The sequence below is a fragment of the Arvicola amphibius genome, chromosome 10 (genome assembly GCF_903992535.2).
Source record: "Arvicola amphibius chromosome 10, mArvAmp1.2, whole genome shotgun sequence".
NCBI lineage: Eukaryota > Metazoa > Chordata > Mammalia > Rodentia > Cricetidae > Arvicola > Arvicola amphibius.
Window position 1 is genome coordinate 88,930,853 of NC_052056.1, and position 19,202 is coordinate 88,950,054.

At 46.6% G+C, this 19,202-nt stretch overlaps 1 protein-coding gene across 1 annotated transcript in view; it reads left to right on the forward strand.

Annotated features, from left to right (window-relative positions):
- The window catches only part of Caln1 (calneuron 1), a 406,549-nt gene that overhangs the window by 230,658 nt on the left and 156,689 nt on the right, over window positions 1–19,202 (forward strand). Inside the window, exon 4 of the mRNA XM_038346761.1 lies at window positions 7,986–8,098. Coding sequence (XP_038202689.1) covers window positions 7,986–8,098 — 113 coding nt within the window. The remainder of the gene's footprint in view (window positions 1–7,985; window positions 8,099–19,202) is intronic.

Below are 19,202 nucleotides of genomic sequence, written 5' to 3' on the forward strand. Positions count from 1 at the left end.
CACTGCGTAGCCTACAAGAACCTTGAACTCTTGATCCTCCTGCTTCTAGCTCCCAGGGTGTTAGGTTTGGGATGGGGGCTTGGGTTCAAGAGGGACCCTGAGATGGATTACTGGGGAATAAAGTATTTTTTAGAAAAGCTATTAATTCAGTTGATACGCAGGCAGGGAGCATGGTGGGAGCACCAAGAAGAGTCCAGCCCCCCCCCCCGCCTCAGAAACAGAAAGCATGATGGGATGTCTTAAGGGAGGAATCGAAGTTTATATGGCAGATGTGCTTTTGCACTCTGGGGATGGGGATGGTTTCAGAGCAAAAGCCCACAGCCAGACTCTTTGAAAGGAAGGGCCTTGGGAGCTGGATGTATGGCCACTAATACCTGATTTGATGTAAACTCACTTCCTTACAATGTCTCTGAGCTGGATAACATAGAAGAGTTATAATTAAGTGATAAGTTAAGATTTATGTATTGATAAGCAATATATAAAACAGAAGGGCTAGGGAGAGGACTCAGCATGTAATACACTTGTCACATACACAGGAAGACTGCAGTTTGTTCCCAGCACCCACATAAATGCTGGACAGGCACAGTGACTTGCCTATAATCCCAACACTTGGTAGGCAGAGGCAGGATATGCCCAAAGCGAGCTTGACTAGTAAAATCAGCATGCTTTATTGAGAGCCCTTGCCTCATTTTATAAGGTAGGGACCAATCAACGAAGACAACCAAGGTCAACTTTTGCCCTTCAAACTTACATATATTTGTGAATGTGCATTTGCACACACATGTGTACCTCCCCACATGAACATACATTGTCCCCCACTCCACACACATATAAAAGAGAGAGCAAGAACTCCCAACATGCATTGCACCATAATTCCTGCCCACCCCCATCTCCTTTGAGCCCTCCACAGAAGGGGACTAGAATCCAGGGTCGGACTCATTCTGGATTATCTTGGGATCCAGTTCTGCATTCTCCCCTTGTTAGGGTCTGGATATTAAATGGCCCCCATTGGCTCATGTGTTTTGACACTTGGTTGTTTAGGGACGTTGTGGCACCTTTAAGAGCCAAGACATGGCTGTTGAGCCATCATCGGGTTTAGGCTTTGAAAGTTATAACCCTCTACAAGGCCCAGCCTTTCTCTATCTCCTGGTCCACCTCAGTGTGAGAAGCTGTACTCTAAGCTCTGGCTGCTAGAATCAAGTGGGTCTTAGCTGCCGTGCCTTTCCCCCTAAGACTCATCGATCATTTCCCCTTAGGCTACAAGCCAAAGTAAAGACTTTGTCCCTCAAGTGAGTTTCAGTTGACCATGAAGATTGGCCCTCATAGCTTGTTTCCCTTGCAGCTTGCTAGGCTCCTACCCCTTCGATGGTTTACTGAAAACTGTACCGGACAGCATCTTGGGAGCCTACAGCAGCAGTACAGTGATTTTACCGATCCGCTACCGTCCTCACTTGCTTCTGCCTAAGTAGTGGCTTGTAAGCTTCTACAGCCTGGAATAGGAATATGCTGACTGCACGTATTTGTCACTCGGGGCGGATTTCACGGATCGGAATGGATACTCAGACACGTGTTTTACACGTCCCTCTCCACTGTCACCTCATTACCCGCCAGTGCTCACCAACTTTCTCGGTCTATTCCTTTCCTTCCTTTAATTTTTCCAGTGAGTTTATGATTCTTTTCCATCTTCCTGGAAAGTTCAGCTGGCTATTTTTAATGAGCAGTGTGCAATCCTGCCCCCCTTCCCTTCCCCCCCCCCCCCCCCCCCCCCCCCCCCGCTGCTTCGCGCCCTAGTTCAAGTTTATTACTTTGACTCACATAGCGGCAGGAGTCCAGAAGACGCGGTCCTTGGCTGGCTGGCTTCCCGTACCTCTTGCTAAGTGGATCACGATCAGGGGAAGCTACTGAAGGGAGGACCAGCTTAGAAGGAGTGAGCTTCATTCTTTCTGCCTTTCCTTCCTTAGTCAAGATCGTATAAAACTATTGCTAAGTGAAAGAACTTACCACCAGCCTGGTGAGATAGCTCATTGGGAAAAGGTGCGAGTCACCCAAGCCTGATGATCTGAGTTTGACCCCTGGGACCCACATGATGGGAGGGGGGAACTGGCCCCCGCCAGCTGACCTCTGACCTCCACACATGCCTGTGTACATATTCTGCTCCCTTCGAATGCAATTTTTAAAACATTACAGTTAAGAATCCTTTGTAAGGCAAAAATAAGATGGATTTAGGTTTGTCTCATATCTGTTTGTATACCTTATTATTATTGTTTTTTTAATCTGGATCCCTGGCCTTCCTGTGTGTGGAATCTAGATTTTTAAAATAAGGCATGAAAGTAGAGGGAGATTATTTGTAAGAGAAACTGGGCCAGCGGGAGGAGAGGGGAGGACAATCATCTTATGTGTGTCTGAAATGTCTTAAGGTGACCCTGTTACTTTGCATAATATATGCAAATAAACAAACAAACAAATAAATAAATAATTAAATAATCCCCAAGTAGCCTGGAAAGATAACTCAGTTGGGAAAGTGCATGCTACCAGGATCTGAGTTTGAATCCTTAGCACCAATATAAAAAGCAGAAACCAATGGCTGTAATCCCTGTAATCCCAGCACAGGGGAGGCAATGAGCGATGGCATATACCTATAATCCCAACATGGGGAAGGCAGATACTAGAGGATCCCAGGCAGTCTAGCAGAACTGGGGAGGTCCAGGCTCAGTGAGAGACCCTGTTTCAGATAAACAAGATGGAGATAAACTGAGGGCAGACATCGATGTCGGCCTCTGGTCTCTTCACGCATGCCCGCACACACACATGCACATATACCATACACATGCATGCAAACCTGCATGGGAATAGTCTGCACTTCAGAAAAGGTGACTGGTCCAGAAACTCCACACTTACCTATAGGGACACCTGATACTGGCTGTTTGCGGTGACTCTGCCCCTCATTAGACTTGTTTATCAGACCAAGTCTTTTTTGGGGTTAGAAGAAATTTGAGTTGTGCACTGGTTGGTGAGTGAGTGCCCTGCGTCCTCTGGGAACTGGCCATCTGTGAGGATGGCTAAGGATGCTCTGTGCAGGCAGAGTGGCAGTCTAGGGAACATGTGGCTTTTAGAGAATGGCCATTTACATTAAAATTCCCAAAGGTCACCTTTCCCAATTTCTCATCAAAACCTTTCCTTGGGGCTAAGAGAAAACATTATAACTCTCAGATTCTGGAAAGCAATTTAAACCTTCTCAAGATGGCGTGCTGAGGTCTCCGGTGCAGAGGGGCGTGGTCCACTGCAGAGTTAATCCTGGGATCCTAATTGAGCCCTTGCTCGGCTGTGTGCTGTCTCTCTGGCATCTTTCCACTCATTACTTTTAACCTCTTCTTGCCTAATTTTTACCACTGGTAAGAAGTGAATTGGGAGAATTCTTCATAGCGTTGGAGTTGAAATAAGTTTATGTAGTACTTATATACTGGGCATCTAGAAAATGCCACACAACTATCTCCTCTTTCTTATTACCCTTTTCAATGAGTACGCAAAACCCATAGGAATAAGAGTCATTTCAAAGATTTATTTTGTTTTCCAGTTGTGAACATTTGTGTGTGTGTGTGTGTGTGTGTGTGTGTGTGTGTATGCTTGTGCGTGTGCTTGCAGATGCTCTCAGAGTCCAGAAGAGGGCGTCAGATCCCCTGGAGCTCCAGTCAAAGCTGTTTGTGGGCCACCTGCTTTGGCTGCTGCTGGCTGAATCCAAGCCTTCTGGAAGAATAGTGGGTGCTCTTAACCACTAAACCGTCTTCCCAGCCCATGAGGCAGCCATTTAGGTGTGTGTGTGTGTGTGTGTGTGTGTGTGTGTGTGTGTATTCTTGCATGTTGGGGAGTGCAAGGTTCTACAGAGCTTGCTCTGTGGAACCCCTGTCTTCACCTTCCCAGGCTTAGGCAGCCATGCTTTCTGGGAACCCAAACTCATGCCATGCTTGCAAGGCAAGCACTTTAATTACTAAGCCATTTCTCTAGATCCTCAGGGCAGATTGTGATTTGTAAGTAGCAAATAAGCTGCTTGTTTTTTCCTGGGCCAAGGTAGAGCTTCGAAGCATCACTTCTACTGGTCAGCTTCTGCTCAGATGGGGCCTTTGGCCCCAAATAGCATCTACTCATGTGCTGCCTGGTGCTGTTGTGAGTGGGACCAGAACTCCCAGAGGATCTTTGAGATGCAACAGTGCTTTGCTCATCTGATCCTCTGCCGCAGGTGGAGAAGTAGGTGGCCCCTCCTCTCTTAAATGAAAGGTGGATTTTCCAAACAGTTTTATCTTCCCCAGGATGAGTAGCATGGGCAAGTCAGCCACCTTGCTCGTCTTGCAAGTGGGAGAGAACAGTGCCCACTAGCCCATGAGCAGGGATGTGACTGTCCAGCATCTTAAGATCTCATGAGGTCTGCACACAAAGAGACCTGTGTCATTGAGCTAAAGCTTAAAGACTTTATGAATGTCAGAGCTCACCATGGGTGAGTCAGGATGGTGACTCTGAGCTGTGTCTACAGTGCATGTTTAGGGAATGTTGGAGCCAGTGCTTCTTAATGCTCCTTCCTACTTCTCTTCTTCCATCTTCTTCTCCCCTCCTTAATCTTCACACTATACTCACCTCCCTCTTCTTTCTCCTCTTCCCTTTCCAGTTCCTCCTCCTTTTCATCTGCTTTATTCTTCTCCTGTCTTTTCTTCCTTTTCCTTTCTCTTCTTCTTCTTTTCCTGTCTAGCTTTTTCCCCATTTCTTCTTTCTCCTCTTCTTCAGCTTTCCATTCTTCCTCTTCCCCGTCCTTCTTATTTCTTCTCTTCCTGTCTTGATAGATCCTATTTATACCCAAGAACAAATGCATCAGAAGGCATGGCTCTGTGTCTTGGCCTGAACCGGGGGAGTTTTCTGTTTAGAAGTACTTGCTAATCTGAATGGCTCCTGTGAACTCCTTGTTTGTGTGCACATCCTTAACACACCAGCAAGGGTGAAATCCCAGCTCCCTCTGTCTTGTCAAATGGTGAGAGAAAAAAATGATTTCCACGCAGCAGTCTATTGTCTGCTCCACCTCATTTGGTGGATTAATCTCCCCTTTCCCGCCGGCTTGCCACACCTCCCTGATCCTCCCAGAAGATCCATCTATGAGGAAATGTGTTCCTGGACTATCTGTATGGAGTTATTGACATCTTGGTGATGACAATCACTTGGCCTATGGGCATAGGTTTTGAATGAGTGCTCTTTGGATACACAGATATTTGGAGAGTAGATTAATCTTTAGCTCTGAATTTTGGCACACTGCTATGTGTGTGTTCGTTATCTGGAGCTACGATAAGTCTGCGTCACCAGTTTAAACATTTCTAAGTGTCCCTAATGCCATGCTGATGACTTGCTGAGGGTCACTCAATGCCCCGAAGGTTTACGTTGGCCTGTGACGTTGACTTGACAGCACCCTCTGGTTAGCATCAGCTCTAGCATGAAGAAGCACCAGTGATACTTAGCTGACCAAAGGGAAGACAAGAGACATCACTTACTCATTCTACAAGCACACACTGAATAGCTGTTCTGGCCATCCATGTGCATAGATGTCTCAAGCCTTGTTGGGTGACTTTTCCTGGTGAGGTGTGAACAGATAGCTGTTTGTCCCAAATGGAGCACAGATGACAAACCAAAGATTGAGTCCACTGTAGTCTTCTTTTGGGAACCAGTGGGTTTACTGGGATTACTTACAGGAACGTAAGGGACTCAGAGCAGTTGTATCACCAAAATTCTGCCCAGCATGGGCAGTGACTCATAACAGCTTCATCCCTGGAGCCCCCTGCACTTGGTACACAGGTTGGAAACATGCCCTGCCCCAGCCCAGTAACTGCTTATGTAACACTGACAGGGTTTTTTTTTTTTGAGTCTTGTAAGTTCTAGGGACTTTCTTTGCCTTGTAAGTTTTGTTGCCTTCTTCTAGTCTTAATGATGCTCCCTCCAGGAGGGAGTGTTTTGTTTCAGAGGAAATAGCTATTCAGCTGATTTGGTCTCTTTCCCTACATAATGCAGTTCAGGTGGGAGCCCTACAGTCCATAACTGGAGCACAATAAAACACCTGAGCATTGTGGCTCCTCCTCTGAGAACAAGGTGCCAGGTAGACCTTGGGTAAAGACATCCCCAGGGGCCATAGCAACAGGTACATAAAACGGTGAAAGCAACACGTTACTATTTATGCAATGGTGGAGGGTGGAGGGAGTACTAAAGAGATAAGCAGGCGTGGAGGTTATGTTGAGGTGATTTTCTTGGTTTTAGGTCAAACTATCACTGAAGTTTGTAAAGCAGTATTGAATTACCTTTGGGGAAAGTAATCTCCAGTTCTATGGAAGATTAGGTATGGAGACAGCATTATGATTGCCGTAACCTGAATGCATTATCCCACCAAGCCTGTTATGGAGCATGCACAAAGCCACGGGTCCAGCAGCTAGCACCAAGTAAACTCAGTGTGATGGCACACACATTGGGGAATGGGATGGGATGGGATGGGATGAGCAGACATTAGTGTCACCCTCAGCTCCATCTAGGTCTGAGCCAGTCCTAGCTACGCGAGACAACCAACAACAACAACAATAGTCTTACAGGTTGTTTTTCAAGAGAGGAGCAGAAATGCATACTATTAGCTGTCCTAATTATTGCCACTTTCTTGTGATACTTTGATGTTTTAAAACAAAGCGGGCCTTGGTAGTGAAGACCTGTTATTCATGAGCCTAGGCTGAAGGCTTGCAAGTTGAAGGTCATGTCTCTAAACAAAAAGTATAAAGAGGGCTAGGGATGCTGCTCAGGGATAGAGGGGATGGAGTTGGAGTGTGGCTCAGCTCTTGAGTGGTTATTTAGAATCCTCCAGTGAGGGCCTAGGGGTGTGGTTCAGAGGTAGGGCAGTGCCTACCTGGAATATGTCAGTGCACATATTGGTTTAGTATAGACTACTGTCTTAGGGTTTCTATTGCTGTGATAAAGCACCATGACCAAAAATAACTTGGGAAAGAGGGTTTTATTTCAACTTACATGTCGGGATCATAATCAGTCATGAAGGGAAAGTCAGGGCAAAAGCCTGAACTTGGAGATAGGCACTGAAGCAGAGACCCTGGAGGAGTGCCGCTTACTGGCTTGCTCCTCACGCTTGCTCAGCTTGCTTATACCATCCAGAACCACCTTCCTAGGGGTAGCACCACCCACAGTGGGGTAAACTCTCCCACATCAACCATTAATCAAGGAAATGCCTCGCTGATTTGGCTACAGACCTATCTTCTGTGGGTATTTTCTCAGTTGTTTCCTCTTCTCAAAGAAGCTTGATTCAAGTGAACAGCAACAATTTCACCTACCTAGGACAAGTACCTATCTAAATTCCTTCTGTGGGGAGTTGGGGTTATGGCTCAGTGGTAGAATGCTTTTCTAGAATTGCCTAGTAAGGGGGTGGGGTTGTGACTTAGGGGTGAACACCAGCTTAGAATCCCCCAGTGAGGGGCTGGGGTGTGGCTCAGTGGTAGAGCCCCTGCCTAGAATCCCCCAGTGAAGGGCTGGGGTGTGGCTCAGTGGTAGAGCACCTGCCTAGAATCCCCCAGTGACAGGCTGGGGTGTGGCTCAGTGGTAGAGCCCCTGCCTAGAACCCCCCAGTGAGGGCCTGGGGTGTGGCTCAGTGGTAGAGCCCCTGCCTAAAATCTCTCAGCGAGGGGCTGGGGTGTAGCTCAGTGGTAGAGCACCTACCTAGAATCCCCCAGTGAGGGGCTGGAGTGTGACTCAGTGATAGAGCACTTGCCTAGGATGCTTGGGCACCTGGGTTCAATCTCCAGAATTAGGAAAAAAAATTAACCAGTGTTAAACAATTCTCAGTTACATCACCAGCTGTTTTTATTATATTTAGGTCATGTCAAGGAGAAAAAGCAGAGGTGTTTACTGCATCAGGGGCTGTTGATCACACTTCTGGTACTTTCCCACTCATACCTCTTTTCTCCTTCCAGGAGACGGGCAGGTGGATTTTGATGAATTCATGACAATTCTTGGGCCCAAGCTGGTGTCATCAGAAGGTCGTGATGGTTTCCTTGGAAATACGATAGACAGCATCTTCTGGCAGGTAAGTGAGATGTTCATCTACGCTTCAGTCTGGCAGTACTGTGCCTTTTAGGATGAGCCGACTTTGACTATGAAGTCTTGAGCGTCTCTTCAGACTGAAGTGACCTCTCTTTGTCTGGAGTGATGGGTGCTCTTCGAATCCGGTGTCTCAGTTGAAGTCTACGCCATTCTCAGTTCGGGCTTCGAGAAGTGTGCTATCTCCTTACATCTTTTCCTTGGAGCAGAGAGAGTCTGAATTTGTGGGAGTGAAGTTCTTCCATGTCCAACTCGTGAGAGGCTTTGTCTTGGGGACCTTGAAAAGGGGACATTGGTGTTATCTATGAAAATTATTTCACACAACTCCCTGAATGTTTTCAGTTTAGGGGATTAGGAGAGACACTGAGGCAGGTTATCCTTTTAGGTAAGGGGCTCATTGGGAGAGTTGCTAATGGCTTAGGTGAACAGGCGCTAGAGGAGTTCTGAGGAGAATTGGGTTCCATGAGCCAGAGCGGAGCTGGTGGTCCTACCGCTGTGTGCTTGCTGAGGGCTCTGTAGCATATGCTCGCGGTCAGATTGTGTCTGTCCTCAGTGGCAGGAGTTGGTCCCTCCAGTTACTGTGTGCCCATCACATTGGATGTGATTCCTGTAGTGTCCAGTTGCTTAGGGTGTTCAGTAAACTTCCTCTGGGAAAGGAAGGGTTGAAGATTCCCAGGCAATCACAGCATGGTGGCCTCATTCCTTCTACAACAGGGGAGAGAGAGAGAGAGAGAGGGAGGGAGGGAGGGAGGGAGAGAGGGAGGGAGGGAGGGAGGGAGGGAGGGAGGGAGGGAGGGAGGGAGAATGTGGGCAGGTGAGCTTACCCTGAGTAGCTGCTAGCTCAAACCTGACAATCCCAAGAGATTCCCTGCTGACAGCGTATCTGGTAGCTCGGGTTGGATCCCATCAGCACGGATGCTCTTCATATGACGCAATGGCCTTATCTAATGCTGTCAATTTACTGTCTTGTGAATTCTGGTTGGAGATTACTGATGCCTACATTAATTATTAGAGTGCCACTAAATCACCTTTACATCACTTCTCTGTTCTAAGATGTAACTGTTATTTCATGGTTATGGAATTGGGGGAATGAGTTATTAATCTTTGCTTTTAAAACATGAGCCAGATGAGTTGTCAAGTTCAATCGACTTGAATTTCTTTTTAGGTGCTTAAAACACGATTGAAACCAGGCAGTGTGGTACATACCTGGAGTCTTAGTACTCAGGAGAATGATGCAGGAGGGTTGCTATAAATTTGAAGCCAGCCTGGGCTGTAAAGTTTACAGGGTGTGAGACTCTGTCTCCCCAAACCAAAAAACAAACTAAAATAATAACAAACAAAAAGAAAAACTAAAATAAAAACTAGGAAAGAATACATTTAAAAAAAATACAAGCACCATTCAAACACAGCATTTCTTTGATTTCTTAAGAGAGTTTTTTTTTCCATAACTATATTTTCCTAAGACAGATTGGCAATCCTTTTCCTCATCTCTCCTCTTACTCTGGTACGCCTCATCTAGCACATAAACAATAAGTATACAAATACCTTCGGCTGTGCCAATAATAGATGACAGACACAATCTGGAGGAAGAAAGATTCATCTTGGCTCCCTGTCTCAGAGGATTCGGATGGTCACTTGGCTGTCTGTGTTTGGGCAGGACATGGGAGTGCATGGCACAGGAAGGATGTTCCCTCACTTTACAGGGACAGGAAGCAGAGAGCAAAACATGAAGGGGCCGGGTATCATATCCCCCAAGGACCTTACTCTAATGACTTATCTTCTCAAGATCCCATAACATCCCCAAATAGAGCCATCTCAGAGAGGAAGGAAGGAATTGTGGGTATCACATCCATAGCTTACATGGAGGCCCCAATTCTCCACAGATTCTTCACAGTATGGCATCTCCAGGACCAGGCCACATTTTCTAATGGGACACTGACTCTCTTTAGCATGGTTATGCCATGCTAGCTAATATGATCGCAGATTCTCTATGGGTTCGTTATACTGTCGGTCTCCCACCCCTGGAGTGAAAAGATGGGGTGCAGCGAAATGAACCAAGGGGGAAATTGATCTGAGATTATTTATTTTTATGTATCATGTATGACTGCATGTATGTGAGTGTGTGTGAACATATGTGTCCTTCGGGAACTATCTGCTTTTGGTTTTTGGAGCAGGGTCTCTCACTGGCCTGGAATTCACTGATTCAGCTAGCCTCACCAGTCAACAAGCTCTTGGGACCTTCCTGTCTCAGCCTCCCCCAGTTGCTCAGATTATAAACTCAGGACACTATACTTTTGCTTTGTTTTGTGGGTGGGGGGAGTCTGGGAGTCAAACTCAGGCCCTCCCGCTTGTAAGGCAAGCACTTTACCAACTGAGCCATCTCCCCTCCCCACTTTGTAAGATTTAAATGGGCCCTGGCATGCAGAGCCTCGCGATTATGTCTTCCCTCTCCAGCAGTTACTTCCCCAACTAGCAAACACGCAACGGTTCCCAGCAGCCAAGCTCCGCTGCCCGGTCACTGAGAGAAGCCGCATGAGGGAACTGTGAAACAGCCGCCACAGCCATCCCTGCAGAGAGAGATGCTCGCAGCCGCTATGCTTGGGGGGGGGTGTTCAGACAAGGCTGTGCACCTGTGTGCACATGCACAAGTGGTACATTTGCATGAATGTATCTTTCTAGTCAGCGGCAATGGCCGATAGTCTCAGAAAGGAGCAGAAAGGCAGGTTTCTGCTGCTAGTTTTCCAGGAGGGGATGATGCTGTAGCAAGGACACCAGGCTAAGAGACTGGCACCACTTTCTGTCATAGCTGGTACCTAGTGCTCACACAAGCAAAGTTTCTTGGACTCAACTGTGGCTCCTCACTCCATCATAATCGAGGAGCAGAAGATGGCAATGAGTGTCTGGCAAGTGGCACGGTCTCAGTGGGTCATGAATCTGAGAGTAGCCCAGCTGGGTACTTTGGCTCTGGTTCTCTCAGAGGCTTGCCCTTGGGATGCCTGTGGTGGTCATTAGAAGGTTTGGCTAAGGCACAGGGACGTACTTTCGGCTGCCTCGTTGCCCTGCCTGGCAACCTGTCCTCAGGTCCCCACAGAAGGGCCTCTCCATTGTGCCATTTGAGCGTCTTGACATGATGCTGGCCTCTCTTAAAGCAAAGAGAGGGTCGAAGAGAGTGCAGTGCAGAAGGCATGTGGACTTTAAGACTTAGTTTATGTGTGTTCCAGTGTGCACATGTGTGTTCCAGTGTGCACATGTGCCTGTGCTCCAGTGTGCACACGTATGTGTGTTCCAGTGTGCACATGTGTCTGTGCTCCAGTGTGCACACGTACGTGTGTTCCAGTGTGCACATGTGTGTGTTCCAGTGTGCACATGTGTGTGTTCCAGTGTGCACATGTGTGTATGTGTTCCAAGTATGCACATATGTGTGTGGAAACTGGAAATCAGCTTTAGGCATTGTTCCCCAGGATCTGGCCACTTTGTTATATGGCAGAGTCTCTCACTGGGGCTTATCAATTAGGCTAGGCCAACTGGCTAGAAAGTCTCAAGGATTTACCTGTCCCTGCCTCCCCCAACCAGAATCACAAGGACATACCTGCCCAGCTGTTAACATGTAACATGACTGCTGGGAAGTGAGCTGGAGCCCTCAGGCTTGCTAAGCAAGCACTTACTGACTGAGCTATCTCCCCAGCCCAAGTTTCCACTCCTGATCTGATATTGCTGCCACAAGCCTCGCTTTTCCTTAAGCTTTGAATTCCTCCTACCTTAGAGAACACCCAAAGGTAGGGAGGTTCTTCTCTACATCCTGGACAAGAAGTCTGACTAAGCACTGAGCTCATCTTCCTAATTAAATCTGTTTTCTGATGCTCTTACCTTCCTGGTGTTCTAGCCTGCATTGCCAAGAGTAAAATAAAATCAAGTATGATTCTGATAAAAAAAAAAGCAACTGTTTATCACTTGGTACTAGTCCTAAAATTATGACATACTGCATTGCCGCATTAGGCCAGGGAATTGGTATTGGTGAGGGTGGGATGTAACTTACTCTACCCACGGCTTCCTTCCTAAAGGACATAGCCTGCAAGTCATGTTCTAGATGACCTGTCTAATCCAACAAGGGTATTCTGTGCCTGTGTGTGAGACTCAGAGTCCCTGGCATCCAGTATAGGACCCTCTTAGATAGTAGGTTATAACTTGGAAAACTGGTGTATGTGTGTGGCTGCGTACATGTAGAAGCCCAAAGGTGACCTCAGGTGTTGTCCTAAGTCCCCCGTCCCCATACAGGGTCTCTCATGGGCTTGCCAATCACCATGGGCTAGCAGGCCAGTGAGTCTCTGTTGCTTCAGTGCTGGGGTTCTACAAGCACCTGCTGCCACACCTGGAGTTTTGCAAGGGTCCTGGGAGTGGAATTCTTCTGGTCCTCCTGTTTGCACAGCAAATACTTTAGCGACTGAGCTATCTCCCCTGCCAGAGCTTTTGTTATCTTTTGGAGACAGGGTCCTGCTGTGTATCTAATTCTGCTGCCTCAGCCTCGAGTGCTGGAATTATAGGCACCTACACCCCCTCCCCCCAACTGAGCTAAGAACTTTGGAAACTTTACTGTATTCTTCCCTTTTTCCGTGTATCAAATTTCGGAGTATTTTAGGTTATTGCGGGGATATTATGAGGGAGGAAATGTGAAATTGTGTTTGAAGTTGACCTTGGGGCTTGATGCATTGCAGTGATGGGAAGGAAGAAAGGAAGAGGCTGAAAAGCTTTCGATCCAGGATTGCAGGATGGCCTTGGTGCTCAAATTCCCGGGGAGACCTCAGCAAATGACTACTTATCCCATGATAGGGAACCAATGGCAGATGAAAGTCAACTTAGCAACCTCATGAGCTTCCTGGGGTTATTTCAGTCATGTCGGGGAGGGGCATGGGACACGCAAAGGCCCCTGTGTTAGTGGAATACCCACTATGGCATGGGTAACAGCTCAAACAAGCCGCATCCCTGGAGCTCCATTCAGAACTTGCAAACAGCTCGGAGTAAAGAGGCTCCTCTCTCCTGCCACTGTTCCTGCTTATTTCACCCTGGGCCTTGTGAATCTTGTAAATCTCGGGAACTTTCTGAGCCTTGTAAGCTTCCTTTGCCTCCTGCCTGTTAAGAGGCTTCCTTCCAGGAGAGAAATGGCTACAAAACAAGGCTGTTTGCTTTGTGACCATGAGGGATGTGGTCCTCAGCACTCCACTATTGATACTAATGTATCCTTTGTATCACGCACCAGGACCTCAGCTGTAGTCTGGAATGTCTCATAGAGATGGCCCTTAGATGGGGGAGGGGAGAGCCAGTTACTGTTCAGTGTCTATATGAGCTCCTTTGTTACAAGAAGCCTTCTACATTATCTCCTTCTTGACCTCTGGACCTGTGCTGGGATTTTCTACTAGTCTGTAGATGACAAACAGTCAGAAGGATAATAACAAGGACCTCAGTGGATTAAACAACACTGTTGACCCTGGTGGTCACATAGCCACCTTCTCAGTCTGGTTTCTTTCTTAAGAAAAGGAGACAGGGCTTCCACACTGAGGAGAGAGTTGTTTGTGGGACTTAAACTGTTGAAAGGGTGGCCTGGGAGTGTGGCTTTGCTGGTAAAGAGCTAGCCTAGCATGCATGCAGTCCTTGGTTCGATCACCAGCACCACATAAAAGCCCAGGCCTACTGCTACACACCTGTAATCTCTACATGAAGCAGGAAGTGACCAGAATTAATGGACCCTCAAGGACAGAACCCTCCAGGGACCTTATTTTCCAGATCCTCCCAAAATAACACCACCAACAGGGTGCTGAGCAGTCAACATACAATGCAGGGTGGGGGTAGGGGCGAGGGGAGGGTGGAGTGGGCAGGGTTCACATTCACTTCTTAGATTGTGACAATGTCGAGCTTGTTATACAGATCTGTGCAGTATCCAAGACAAAGTCCTAGCATAAAAGTATACAAGTTGGAGCTTGGGGAGATGACTCAGTCAGTAGGGTGTTTGCTATATCAACATGAGGTTTGATTCCCAGAACCCATGTTTTTTAAAAAAAAAAAAAAAAAAAAAAAACAAACAGCTGGGTGGTGGTGGCACACGCCTTTAATCCCAGCACTCGGAGGCAGAGGCAGGTGGATCTCCGTGAGTTCTAGGCCAGCCTAGTCTACAAGAGCTAGTTCCAGGACAGGCTCCAAAGCTACAGAGAAACCCTGTCTTGAAAAACCAAAAACCAACCAACCAACCAAACAAACAAACAAACAGAATTTGGCATAATGGTTAGTAACCCCATCCTGGGCCCTGGACGGTAGAGACAGATGGATCCCTGGGGTCTAACTGACCAGTCAGCTTATCCTACTTGGTGGGAGACTCTGTCTGAAGAAAACAAGGTAGAAAGCATCCAAGGAATGACAGTTGAGTGTGACCTCTGACCCCCTCCCATCCGTGCACAAATCACAATCCCAAAATAATCCCAAGACCTGCTCACCAAAATGGTTGTTTTATGCCTGAATAAAGACAAAGGATTGCTCGATGCCACTCTTAGCTACCCACCCCTCCCCATCTGTGGGAAAATCGCTTAGTACCTGCAGCTGCTCCCCAAGAAGACTTGGCTTCTTTCCCTCCACCCCCAATTATTGCTGTGTCTTGTGTCTTCTCTACCCCTCCCCTACCTTTCCATTTCTGCTTATGTCCTGGACTCGTGGTCTTTTTGGTAATCCAAACACACTGGGCTGGGGAGATGGCTCCATGGTTCAGAGAGTGTACTGCTTTTATAAAGAACCCAGAGTCTGGTTTCTAGCGCCCAGGCTGGGTAGCTCACAACTGTCTGTAACTCCAGTTGCAGGGGATTCAGCACCTTCTGGACTCCATGGGCACTGCACTCACACGTACATATACCCCACGCCCTAATACACACAATTAAAATTAAATCCTTTATTAAAGCCCTAATTAAAAAATTGTTCCCAAGCCTTGGCTTTGATTCTGCCTGGGATGCTAGACATGCTGTTTCTATAGCCATGGCAGACATAGGTGGAAACTTAGCTCAGAACTTTTGACTCATAGGCAGCTAAGGGTTCCCAATGCCCAGTGTTCATGAAGTGTAAGAAAAATTTACAAAGCTGCATGTTAATTAACATGAAAAATCTGCTATGCCTTTAAGAATTGAATGGGGATGGGCTAAGATGTTGACAGTGACATTCTCTGGTAGGAGGATGGAGGTGTTTTCTAAAATTTCAACAGTGGGCATATGTTACTTCCATAATTGAGAGGAAAAGTTAAAGTAAAGAAGCAGCAGACTCCAGCTAGTTGTGTCTATTAATAGCTATGTGGGTTTTTTTTTTTTTTAATGTGTAAGACCAGAGGTTACCTGCGTGAGGCTGGCTGCTGAAGGAGATGCAGGGGAAATAGGTGTGTGAAACGATACGGGTGTTCATTTCTGTGTTTGTTGCATGGGCCAAAGGCGTGGAAAACAGCAGAACATTTCTTTCAGATCTTCCTTCTTCTCTTTTCTTTCCTCTTCCCTCTTCTCCTCCCTCCGTCCTCCTCACCTCCATCCTTTCCTTCCTTCCGCTTCCCTTCTCTCTTCTCTTCCTCTGTCCTCCCTCCCTGCCTTCTTTCTCTCTTCTCCTTCCTCTCTCTGTCTCTCTGGCTGTCTCTGTCTGTGTGTGGAGGGTTCTAGGGCTTTACCCAGGGTCTCACACATGCTGGGTGAGCCATCTACCACTGAGCTACACCCCCAACTCTGGGTCGGGTCTCGCTGAGTTGCTACAACTGACCTTGACCTCCCTCTGCACCCAGACTGTATTCAATCTTGGGGGTACTTCTTCCTTGGCCTCCTAAGTAGCTGAGATGACAGGAGTGATCTGCTGGGACAGCCTCACTTCTTTCTCTTGAGAATTAACTCAGCTTTTCCTAGCACCTCCTTCACTCCTCACATCTGGCACCAGCTGGGTGTTTCTCCTCTAATATTGTGTCAACCTGCCACTCTCTCGGAGTCCCGGATCCACACTGCAGCTCTTCCCTTCTTCCTCCGATGGTACCCGAGTATCTCTCCTCAGCAATGTCCATCACCACGCCTGTTCGACCGACGGCAAGCTCCTGAGTGCCCAAAGTCATTCTCCTAGGTGTGAACTAGGGACACGGGCGGCGTCTGGAATGGCACGGTTTCCCACCATGGTGTTCTGAGCGCAGCCACAGTGGCATCATCACTTGGGACTTGTTAGAAGGCAAATATCCTGAACCTACACCCCAGGGCATCAGCATCAGAAAACCGAAGAGCTTGGTGTCTGCACCCCCCGGGTGATGGAGCTGAGAGGCTCTGAGTTCAAAGACGTTCAAGGAATGGAGTAGCCAGCCTTATCTACTGTAATGCTGTGGTCTTCGCTTCCTTCTAGCTTGGTAATTTGAATTATTCCTTATTTACCACATTTTAAGAGTATCAAGGCTTCTTAAGGGGTTTCTACTCTTTAACCCTTCTCACCTAAGAGGGTTTCCCCTCAATTAATGGATTAAGTGATTTTTTTTAAAAAAATTTAGGTGTGTGTACAACACTGTGTGGAGTTAAGAGGACAGCCCCTCTGGCGTTCTCTCCTCCCTCTATGTGGGTCCCAGGGACTCAGAGGCAGGCTGTCATCACCTGAACTATTTTTATGTGCACCGTGTATGTAGATGGATGAAAGAGATGTACGAAGCAAGCATTTGTTTATGACGTACATCCTGAAGAAATGCATCACCGGGGCTTGAGAGCTAGCGCGGTGGTAAGAACTTGTATCGACTGCTCCTGCCGAGGAATCTGATTGCCAGCAGAGCTGACAATACGGCCTGGCTCTCCAGCTCAGGGGACAAACCCTTCTCAGGCCTCTGCAGGCACGTGTGCACATGTGCACATGCCAAATATAGAAATAATTAAAAATAAATTTTGGGGAAAAAAGCGTGTTTTAAAAAACTTTTGTGTATAATCGCTTTACCGTTTATTAAAGGAAAGGCAGATTTGCATATTGATGAGATAAATGTGCCTGTTTGTTTTTACACAAGAATTAAATGTTATGTGAGCATTTGACACTGCAAGACACAGTGTCAAACTTTTTTCCAGAATTGATATGTGATAGGAACACCACTTTGCATAAACATGTCGTTCAGAAGGAGAGAAGTTTGCTGGAGACTGTCTTAATCCCAAGCCAAAATTCACTGCAACAGTTTTTTTGTTTTTAAATGAAATTTAAGTCATCAACTTGAAGATCAATTTTTAAAATCCAATGCTTTAGAACCCTACAACCCCAGAGTATACTAATTAGATATGTGCATGCTGAGGAGCGACATTGGAAAATCTAACAGATCTTTCTCGGCAGTAATGAAGCCATTATGTTTCTGGAAGAGGAGGAGGCTTTGCGTGCACAGTGCAAACGCTGCTGTCCATAACACGCCGTGCTCTCCAGTCAGAGCCCGGGCTTCTCAGGAGGTTGGTGATTGCGGTGTGATGGCACACATGGTGCACGCATGGTGTGTGCAGAACCAAGGTTTCAGGGAAGTCCCACCCCCAATGGGTGCATCCAGAAACACATTGAGCTGATTATGGGTTGGATTTTGCATTAACCTTCTGGCTGTTGTCTGGTCAGAATCTTTTTCCTGTCACCAGGTTTTTGTGGTCCCCACATACGGTTGACCCCATCTGGTGTCACACCCACCGTTTGAGAACCAGGAGTCTATAAAACACAATAATTTCATATGGTTATATTTTCTAAAGATTTTTTTAAATTACATGTATTTGTTTGTGTTTGTGTGGGGGTATGTGTGTGTGATTATAGGATCCCTTTGGAAGTTAGAGGTATCGGAGCTCTTGGAGACAGAATTTCAGATGACCGTGAGGGACCTAGAGTGTAGGTGCCAGGACTTGAACTCCTGTAAGAGTAGTTTGTACTCTTAACAGCTGAGCCATCTCTTCAGCCTCCCAATCTGGCTTTAAAGTATAGAGAAATTATGCAACAGTGTGCTTTAACCTTGTTGTACGTTTGTGTGTGTTCTTGTACACAGGTATACCTATGTATGTTTATTCATTTGCACATGTATATGCATGTGTTTAGAGGCCAGAAGACAAACCTTGTCATTCCTTGGGCACAATCCACCTTGCTTTTCTGAGACACTCCCACACTGAACTCGGAGCTCCCTGACTAGATGAGCTGGCTGGCCAGCAACCCTCAGGGAGTCTCCTGTTTGTATCTTCCCGGTGTGGAGATTGTAAGCACACATGACAATGCCTAGCTTTTTTAGGTTAAATTTTATCTTTGTTAGGTGGGCTCTGGGGTTCGAACTCAGGCCCTCATTCTTGTGTAGCCATCCGCTTACCACAGAACCATCTCGCCAGCTCTCTCGTTAGTTTCTTGGTGGGAAGGGGTAAAGAAAAATGAACAGGGAGCCATAGATCTGAACTCAGTACTGGCACAGAACGAGGCTCCACAACCAGACCAATCTCTGATGTGGTTGTTTGCCGGAAGCCCTGCAACCACATAGCTAATTAAACTATAACCAACTGGCTACTTAATTGAATAAGCCGTAGCGAGTTCACTTGTTTTCTCTCTCCCATTTTTTTTTCTATGAACACTGTCCAGTTGGCAGCCACCTCCACTTGGCTGGAGTTAATTAAAAACAATTTTAAAAATATTTTTTTAAAAAAACAAAAATTTGCAACTATCAGGTTTTATAGACTTACCACTTCTCAAACTGTGGGTTATGGTATTAGATGGGGGTTAGCTGCATGTGGGGGATCACAAAAAGACAAAACAAAAAACTGGCAGCAGTAAAAAGATTCTGACCAATGACCAAAAATTTAACTCAAAACCGAATACATAACCTACTGAGTCACATCTCCAGCCCATGAGATACTTTCAGTACATGTGTGGAAATAGTTTACTAGCAGTTGGTATGTGTCTATAAGCCCATCACCTGGCAGGCTGAGGCAGGAGCTCTGATCTTTGACCTATTTAATTTATAAACTATTTTTTTCTTTGCTCAAACTCAAGTTTAATTGGTTGACATAATTCTCCTTCTAATAGTTAATGGCTTTCTAAGCATTAAAGTGATGGACATAAAAATTATATAC